This window comes from Dermacentor albipictus, chromosome 1 (assembly GCF_038994185.2).
Source record: "Dermacentor albipictus isolate Rhodes 1998 colony chromosome 1, USDA_Dalb.pri_finalv2, whole genome shotgun sequence".
NCBI lineage: Eukaryota > Metazoa > Arthropoda > Arachnida > Ixodida > Ixodidae > Dermacentor > Dermacentor albipictus.
Genome location: NC_091821.1, coordinates 404,988,566 through 404,997,975, shown reverse-complemented (window position 1 = coordinate 404,997,975; position 9,410 = coordinate 404,988,566). Strand labels below are relative to the sequence as shown.

At 44.2% G+C, this 9,410-nt stretch overlaps 1 protein-coding gene across 1 annotated transcript; it reads right to left on the bottom strand.

Moving 5' to 3' along the window:
* Window positions 1-1,362: 1,362 nt before the first annotated feature.
* On the bottom strand, window positions 1,363-6,797 carry LOC135903555 (cuticle protein 16.8-like). The gene is made up of 3 exons (XM_065433867.2): window positions 6,621-6,797; window positions 6,475-6,531; window positions 1,363-4,551 (listed from the first exon to the last, which is right to left on the bottom strand). Exons 1-3 carry the CDS (start codon window positions 6,630-6,632, stop codon window positions 4,027-4,029), a joined length of 594 nt encoding a protein of 197 aa, XP_065289939.1. The 5' UTR covers window positions 6,633-6,797; the 3' UTR covers window positions 1,363-4,026.
* Window positions 6,798-9,410: the final 2,613 nt, after the last annotated feature.

Genomic DNA, 9,410 nt, shown 5'->3' with positions numbered 1-9,410 from the left:
TCCACTTTCTGTTGCATTAGAATTTGGTGACCAAATCAAATGTGTCATGCCAGTAAATGGTAAAATGGGTTTTGCTGTGTCGCACTTATATCCCGTAAAGTGCGAAACGTGAAGCTGCCACACATTATGGAATATATCGTGCCTAATTTTGGTGAGAGCTGCACCATCAGTGCGAAAATCTCTCGGCAATGAGGGTCTTCTCGAAGCATATCACTCTTCGGAAACGGCACTGGTTAGCGAGATATTCGAGTGAAGCAGCAGTGCGCAGTTTTTCCTAGATTTTGAGCAACCATGCTTAAAGTGCGTGTGCAGAAAATTTCAAACACCATTCAGTGTTTCACCTTGTCTATAGTACTACAGCAATATACGAAGTGGCTTACTGTCATTACCGACCCCTTTACTTTGCTTCTGACCCGTGTTTTGCTACGCTCACTAGTTGCTTCGCGCCCTTCATTCAATTTCAGTTTCCTTATAAGCGACCCACACGTTTTACTGTGTACAATTTGTGACAATGGCCGAGCTAGCAGAAGAAAGCAATGACATGCTAAACTTTTCAGGTGAAGGGTCACATTGAAGGATCTGTAACAATACTGAAGTGCGCAGATCACGAGTCATTGTGAGCAGCAAGGAAGCTTGAGTAGCAGTTCTCCACCGAAAAATTGTAGGTCATTCAGCTAGAACTGTGTTGCCCTATGTATTCGACCGTTTAACTTAAGACATTTTCTAAATATTGGAGGTGCAAATGTAAAACATAACGTGCTCACCAGTTGGTACTAACAGATGGACGATCTACGTAGCTAACTGGAAGTTTTAGTGTCATGTTTTTGTCTGCTGTAACTTTTTCTAGTAACGATGCGTCCAGGGAGTTACAACTCCCGGTCCCAACGTGTGAGTAGCCCGCTCTATGGGACCTTGCGCACCGTAGCTCGCAGGACCTTTCTATAAAGTTACTCCATCCATCCATCCATCGATGCTTCAATTTCTGAAGGGTGAAAAAGGGATATAAAGTATGAACAAAGGCACCAAGGGATGTGCGTTAAATAGGTGTTTATTACCCACTCAGAATCGTTTACACCTAATGCAAGAAAACTTTTTCTTGTCAAATAAAAGAAACACGTGTTCCATGCAATTGGCACTTTATCAGTTTCGTAAAAAAATGTATACCTTACTGTACATGGGCGGCGTGACTAGACAATTTATGCTGCTAAAAGGCAACGAGCATTCTTGTGAACTTGTTCTCTTTCGTTTAATCTACCACGCGACCTAGAAAGCACTGCGAATTATAAGTAAAGTAAGTTCCCAAGTCAATCCACTTGTGGCTAGTTTTTAATCCGCGGAAGTGAACCAGAAACGGAAACATCGTAGGAAATGCAAGCGTTAGTTTTTATTACGTAATAACTTATCACAGTACACTGCACACAGACCAGTAAGGCTGCCATTCAGGCCATCCAAAATAAAACGATGAAATAAACAGTGTATTTTGTTGGGTCTGCACGTAATGGTACAATATAAAATTTCGTCCACTGCAATACTGTGAAGAACAGTATTGGCTACTTTCCCAAATAATACACAAACTTCTTACCCATCATGTATGCCCCGACCGCCGATGTAGCCATTGCGTTGATAGGGAAGGAAAATGGCCCATGACGAAAATTGCATGCGTGTAAACAGTGATGTTTGTTCCATCTAAGGAACCCATTTAAGCTAGGCTCACACGACCGCACAAACCGCTGGTTCACTTCGAGGGCAGAAGGCTGACATGGCTAAGCTGCAGGAAATCGCGCCGCAAGCAGCTACAGTATCATGAATACTTGTCTGCAGCACGATTTGCTGACACATAGCTGCGTCACGCTCGTCCACCGAGGAAATCGACAATGCGGTTCGTCGTGTGAATCCAGCTTTAATGTAACCAAAACGGGACCATCACGCCACGCGATGAAGGCGAAAATGACTCAGGGTGATTCCCGTAACACAAAGTATAAACACACAATGTGTCGTTGCAATCACAGGAAATTTCGCGTTAGCAATCGTGTTGTTAGGTAGGCACCAGGCAAATTTATTCGTAGAATTTCCAAGACATTTCCATAAGCCATGATAATTGTACGAGCAACTGTTACACGTTACATAGGTCACAATTTAGCTTTGTTAACAGAAACAAGCCCGTCCAAGATCTGGGAAAAAAACTGAATTGTTTAAACTGGTTGGTACAATTCGAAAAATGATCTAATGTCGCATTCAGCATGAGGTACGAAGCACGACAGCACTGCCAAGAGCTTTCGGGTTGTAGCTAATTTTGAGCGCGATAGTGCGTCGTATTGTTGTAGCCTCTAAGGGTTCATTAAAATCTTAACATGGTAAGTCCTATTCTTACTTAATAAAACATGATTTTTTTCCCAGATCTTGCCTACTCTAACAAGATAACACAAATCAAGTCGCGAAGGAAGATAAAAGTCTAGAAATAGTCGGGAAGCAATATCGTTTTCCATTGCTGACTTTTTATTCTTATTCATGACAAACCTTAGAGAGCATTTAGCAGTAGCCTCCACGTCCAGAAATACATTAAGAGTGTACGTTTCATAAATATAAAGCCCAAATTTGAAACAAGGGTAGCCTTTTTTTTCTGCGTGTTTATTGTGTGTATATTTGCATCCTTAACAAGAGAAAGATGAATAAAGAGGATAGGCTTTACGCTTATTTCTTTATTTTTTGAAGGCCTGTACATTCTTGGGCATTCGTTAGTGTCTGTGTGTTTGAACCTGCGTCCAGTATTACATGCGCTTGGTTGTAGACAATTTGGGTTACACAGGGAGTCGCAAATATTTGTTAGCGGTTTCAAAACACCAAGGACATTTTAGTTTCATTGCACATGTTATAACACATTTCCAACAAACACAAAAGCTCGCGCAGGTTGTCTTCCTCCCTACGGTGTACAAAACAAGACACATTTACATCCTCATGTCAGCAAATACTGTAGATAAAACAATACCATCGCACTAAAACAAAGAACAAAAAAAAACATAGAATGTGACATGCGTTGCACTCCTTCGAGTTAAAACTCGTAAGTGAACGTCTGAGCAAGACAATGCATTTGTTAGGGCAATTAGCACAAATATTAAACATTACAAAACATATCGCAGAAAGATTGGGTAGTATTTGATATTAACGGGAAGTTTGTGCACTCAACCAAGGAAAAGAACAAAAAGACATTCCCATATTCTAGACCTTTATTCCGGCGCAGGTTGCATCTGAGACAGGAAATTTGATTGAAGCGTGACCCTTCAACTGAAGTGGTCACTGCGTTTCAGGGAGGCTGCACATTGATTTCTGAGTGAAATTTCGGTAAGCAGATGCTGTCGGCGACTATTCTAAAGCAGTGGAGTCAAGGTGTGCTCCTCAGGGAACTCTTCGCCGTAGGAATGGACTAGGGGCGTTAATGAAGCGCAGTGTCTTCAATCGAAGAGAGACGCTATAAGCCACTTGGTGGCACTCGGCGGCATTTGTAGACACTTGGTGGTGTCGAACAATAGCTTTTAGTCAACGATCGTTTGCGAATACAGGATTACTTTGCCTTCTAGGTGCGTTTTTGATGTTTGTTGGCAGATAGCTAGGTGCTTAACGCAGCTTCATGTGCGGCTAACTCAACGACTAGTGCAGCAAACCAACAGAAGTGTGTCTGCGGGCATGGAAGCAGGGCCAACAGGCAGCGGCCTCCATACGAGATGATCTAGTCTTACGTATGAGTTTCTCTGCTGCGTTATACAAGACACTGTTATGTTAGTTATCGAAGCATAGAAAACATTAAGAATCGAACACGAACGCTAGCATGAACAGATATATCAGCGTGTAATTAAGCTCACAGAGGAATTTGCGTGTCACACACATACTTTCAGCACAAAGTAATCAAGCTTAGAGATGGTCTCCACACCGGCGCGAATTACAGGCAGCAACAAATGAATAGAGGAACAAAAAAGCACTGACCACTGATCCCTGATTCACGAAGCAAGCTGCGCCACGAACCTAGCTTATTTAACGGCGACTCTTGGCTCGCCCCACGACCGACAGGGGCGCTGCGTGGTTCGCCGTTGCGTATGACACGGGCGCCGCGTGCAGGGTCACAGGCGATGCGTGTACGGCGTCTGGTGGGACATGAACAGCGTGGAGAGCGACGCCAGCCACCGGTGCAGCATGCACAGCGTCGGCAGTCGCTACGGCATCCGGACCAGCGTGCACGGCGTGCACGGCGACCGGTGCATGATAGGGGACAGGAGTGGCTTGCGCATAAGTGGGCGGCGGCTCAACGGCCGAAGAGGTGATCTGCGCGTCGGCGGGGTTCGAAGTGCGGGTGCCAGGTTCGTTTGTCTCGATAGCGACGCGGAAGCCGTCAGCGTCGGCGACGTAGTGCGCCGTGCGTGTGATGCCGTTCGGGTCCGTGTAGCTGTAGGATCCAACCTTGTTGTTGTACTCGTCGCTGGTCTCCTCGCGCGTCATCCGGGTGCCGTACTCGTCAGTGGTGTCATATCTAAAGCTATACGGTTGCGGAGGTGATTCCACCTGAAAGAGTCGGCCGTGGTAGAAGAGGCGCGAACAGACAAGGAATTCAGCGCTGACATACTTTACGCATAAAAGTCGTGAGGAGGTTGCCAGGTTTCCTTGGGGTTATTTCTGGTGCGATGGGGCCACATAAAGTGAACAAATCCAGCTAAATTTTACGTGAAAATTTCTGACATGGCATGTTAAATAAAGCACAGAACTCTGATTCTTAGGACATTATCAGCTGGGCACTGGCAACACATATGCAAAACATTCGTTATACCCACCCATCTTTACAAAAATAGTCGCAATTTTCAAGGGCCAATATGTTCAATCAATTTCCTATAGCATAAATGCGGCATATCTCGACCGCCCGCGACTACATCCTTTCTAGCTTAGTGTTGTAGAATAGCACGAACCCACCCCTTGGTTGCTCCTCGCTACCTGATATTTCCCGTTTTTGAATGTGTTCCATCAGCTACTGCACACTGTTCAACCGACCTCTCGGCTAACCCTGGCTTCAAGCAGGGGCACAAACTCAGAAGTGTATGAACGAACGAAATATTTTCCTAGCTTATAAATCATCCTCATCAGCCATCCTAACAATCGTAATTACTGACGGCCTGATATTATTTCGCGCTTTTTGAATTGAAACATCGATGAAAATCTCTCCTTGCATTTCGAAACGTCAATGCGCTTTTAAAGCAATCTGCGAACTTTTGAAGTTTTACAGGTCTGTTCAGAAACCGTGGTTTCTCTGTGAAATGTCCACAGGATTTATTAAAGGCAATAGCTGGTTTGGCCCTAGCGAGACAATCGCAATGGAGACAAGTGTAGCAGGAAGCATCATGCCATGTACAACCGTTCTAAGCTCGCACTAACAGGTAGCCCGAAGGAAGATTAATTAAATTTAGAGCATCACGACCCATAGCAGGGTTCGCATGCTACATGCTTTAAATTGATGATAATTCGATCGCAGAAGCACTGATGTGACGCGCAGCTATACTGTGCATGGCAAAAGAAAGATTATTCATAAATAAGGTGCACTGTGCAAAAAAGGTGAGGCATGCAGACAGGACACAAGAAAAGAGAAGTGGACAACACGAACGCTTTCGTGTTGTCCACTTCTCTTGTGTCCTGTCTCCACGCCTCACCTTTTCTGCATAATGAATCCTTACCAACTAGCTCAGCTCTCTGTCATTCTAAGCTTCATTTCTTGCACTCTGAGCCCTTTTTCATGTTTCCCTACTTATCTACACACGGCGTTCGTATTGTCCATTGCTCTTCTCTTGTGTCCTGTCTGCACGCCTCACCTTTTTTGTAGAATGAATCCTTACCAACTAGCTCAGCTTTCTGTCGTTCTAAGCTGCACTGTAACGCCCTTTCTACCTACATCCACTGTAACACTACACTTCCATGTAGTGTTGCAGTGGACTTTATTTTCACAGGAACGTCTTTATTCTTATGATAACAAGAATATTCTCATAAGAACTGTGAAGCTGATTATCATAGGAAGTTATTTCTTGCTATTGCGATTTCAATCAAGATACGTGCCTCTCGAGGTACATTATTCACATCAATGCCATCATGCGACCTAACGTACTACGCTTATCCGCATACTGTGATATAAAGTTTGTAAACAGGGATGAAGTACCTCAGACAGCCAGCCTGTCTGAGGTACTTCATCCCTGTTTACAAACTTTATATCACAGTGTGCCATTCCATATGTCAGCCCCTTTCTTGTTTTTACGCTTATCCGCATTGTTATTCCCGCTCGTAGTCTTTCTACAGACAATACTCTTCACAGCATCTGCATGAAAACACAAATAACGCGCGAATGAACAGTGCATATTAGCAAACAGTTTTATAACTGCGCGAACAAACGACCACAGAGAGAGATAACACAAGGACAGACAGAGGATGCAGTGGATGCAGCGCACTTACCTGTTGAACAACTGTCTGCCCGGCTGCGTAAACGGCGAGGCACGCTAGGAGAAACACCTGAAACGTCAGAAATATCCAGTGTGAGATACCGCCGCGTCTTACGCCACGATGAATCAACAGTGGGTTCGCACAGTAAACTCCGGCACCTTTCCGATCATGGTAGCACAATGAAGTCTGGATATCTTGCTTGGAGCACACAGGCTTTAGGTCAACTGCTTGGTGCCATCTCCTCACGACCGGCTTGTTTATATATGCCCGTGATTTCACATCCTCTAATTCACGATCCGGGAGCATGCATGCGCGCATCGCTGAGGGAGGAGGTCCTGCAAGAAACGAAACAAATATCAGAAAGTATTTCTTTAATACTGTTCCAAGAGCGGCCATGGTGGCATTGGCAAACAATATACGATGGCGGCAGGAAGTGGTACAGACTTCGCGCAGACCTTCCAAGCGATAGCGCCCAGAAATATTGGAGTCGCGTTGCGGTGGGATTGGCTGTCTTTGTCTTTTGCAGTTGCATTCCTAGCGCACGTGGCTGCTTCTCGGCGTACACCGTGCATCGTATTCCATTCCCCTGGCGTGGGGACGTTCGTGTTTGCATCCTCTTAGCTTACGAGCGAGGAGTATTACGGAAGATGGTTATCCTGCCCTCGCGAATGCATGCCAAGAGGCCACCTGGTCGTTTTCGCTTTTACGATGAAGCAGTTCCGGAGAGTACTGCATTATCGCGTGCTTGTGGACGATCGGCCAAAAGGGCAGACGGAGGCAGAGAGCGGATTGCATCTTTGGAGTCACTACGGTCTTTCGTTTTGCCTGCCTTAGGAGTCGTCTGGCGCTATAATGGTTTGAATTGTGCGCTTTCGCTGTCGCTTCCTCACCTATGTCACCAGAGGAAGGAAAGATGGAATAGCTTTGAAGGGTTTGAAAGTAATAATTGAGTCGCCGAATGAATAATATGATTCGTTTACAGTTCAGCGAATTTTCGAGGCAGCCTACAAAAGTGAACCACTGCGCGGGTGTCCTTGCAATGACAACATACCCCCGTACAATCGGCGTCGAAGTTTCTGAGAGTCCCCTCCTTCTGGCTCCCATCCCGATTGTGCTCGTGCGTTGGCACTCGGTCATCTACACGCAAAACTATTCGGCGCACGCATCGTGGCCAACAGGAAAATTGTGCGATAGAGACCAGGCTGACAAACTATTACCGGAATTTCGATGTCGCAACCTATGGAAAGCTTTCCGACAAAAAAAGCAAGAAAAAATAAAAATAACGTTAGTTCATCCTGCCCCTTCAAAACAGGCTCTCTTGCCATTTACCAATCGGAAAATTTTGCGTCGTGATGCTTTGTCTTAAAAATTCTTCCGAAAACTCGCGATGAAATTCCGAGATACCATGAAAAGAAACGAAACCAGTGCCTTGGCATGAGTACTTATGGACCACTTATGGGGTTTTCATGGAAATAGTAAACACACTCCATCCAACCTGATAGAATAATCTTGGTTTATGTTAACGTCCTAACTTAGTCAATACGATGACCATGTTATCTGAATTATATTGAAAGTGCTAGAACCTATTGTTCCGCGCGTTTTAAAAGCCTGAATGTGTTAAATGGTGAAAACAAATCGAACGCTTTGAGAAGAGATAAGGCAGGCTCCGTGGAGCAGGTGCAGCCAATGAGGTACTAGCTTAAAGGTTACACTTTCCCATTCCCACGGTGTACGGTAACCAACCGGACGTTATTCTGGCTAACCTCCCTGCCTTCTTCTTTTCTCTTTCCTCCTCTCTCCTCCTTCTCAGTAGACTTCATACTTAACCACGGCGTCGTTACGCAGTGTTTCTTAAATGAAGGAAAATATTCCTAACAAAAAAAAAATTAAGGCATGTCTCCAAACATACGGCAGACTTTTTTGAACTTGCAGAATTACAAGCCCATTTCCAGTGAAGCTATTGCTCTTGCGGAGTTTAGGAATTTCAGTGACCTGCAAATAAACCCCAAGCTTTAAATCGATATAAGCATAAGAATAACTCGTTTGAAACATTCACTGCATATAACGCTTTTGAGCACTGGTTAAGGAATTTTTTACAAATGTAGCAATTAATCCGGAAACATTTTACTAGGGAGGACGTTAACCAGAATGTAACCCTAATTTTCGCTAACTGCGATCTCGCTAGCTTTCATTGTTGCCTAAGTGCGGAGAGTCAAGTTATGTGATATTCATAAATTATAACGCTTGACATCGCTTGCATAAGTAATCTATTTCTAAGACCGCTATTAGTCCACTGCAGACTTTGTACTCTGCCTATACATATTATTCATATTCATCCGTTAATTTGAAAGAATTAGAAACAAGGTGGTTCGTTTAATTCACCGAGAACCGCGGTAGAACCTATTACGAAATTATTGTAACCTAGTGTATAATGCATAAATATAGAGAAAGAAACGATAGTTTAGGTATTATTTGCAACACTTCTAATTAGGGCGGAAACGGTAAAATTTGCTGCACAAAACAGTTAGGATGACCCACTTGCTCTTTTGCATATATAATTGGTACAACATTGAGTTCTATAGGAGCATTGGCAAACAGCTAAAAACTTGCTTAAGAAACATTTTGAAAACGCTGTATACACGCATTTAACTCGCATATTTTATTGTCATAATGTCCCCCCCTCCCCCCCTTCAATAAGTTCTACCTAAGTAGCATTAGTTGTTAAGCAAGGGTGCGTGCTCAATTTTGCACACTCGTGTAAACTTGCTCATGACGCTTGGGAGCGCTGGAATACGTAATTTATTGCGAAGGCCGCAGTTAACCAAAATGCACTGAACTTTGCCGACACAACCCAAACGTGTCCCTTCTTTTCACCAGTTATAAACTTTGTGTAACGTACAGTTCCCTAGGGACAGTGGCAAGAAAGCGTAAATTGGCTATATAAAGCT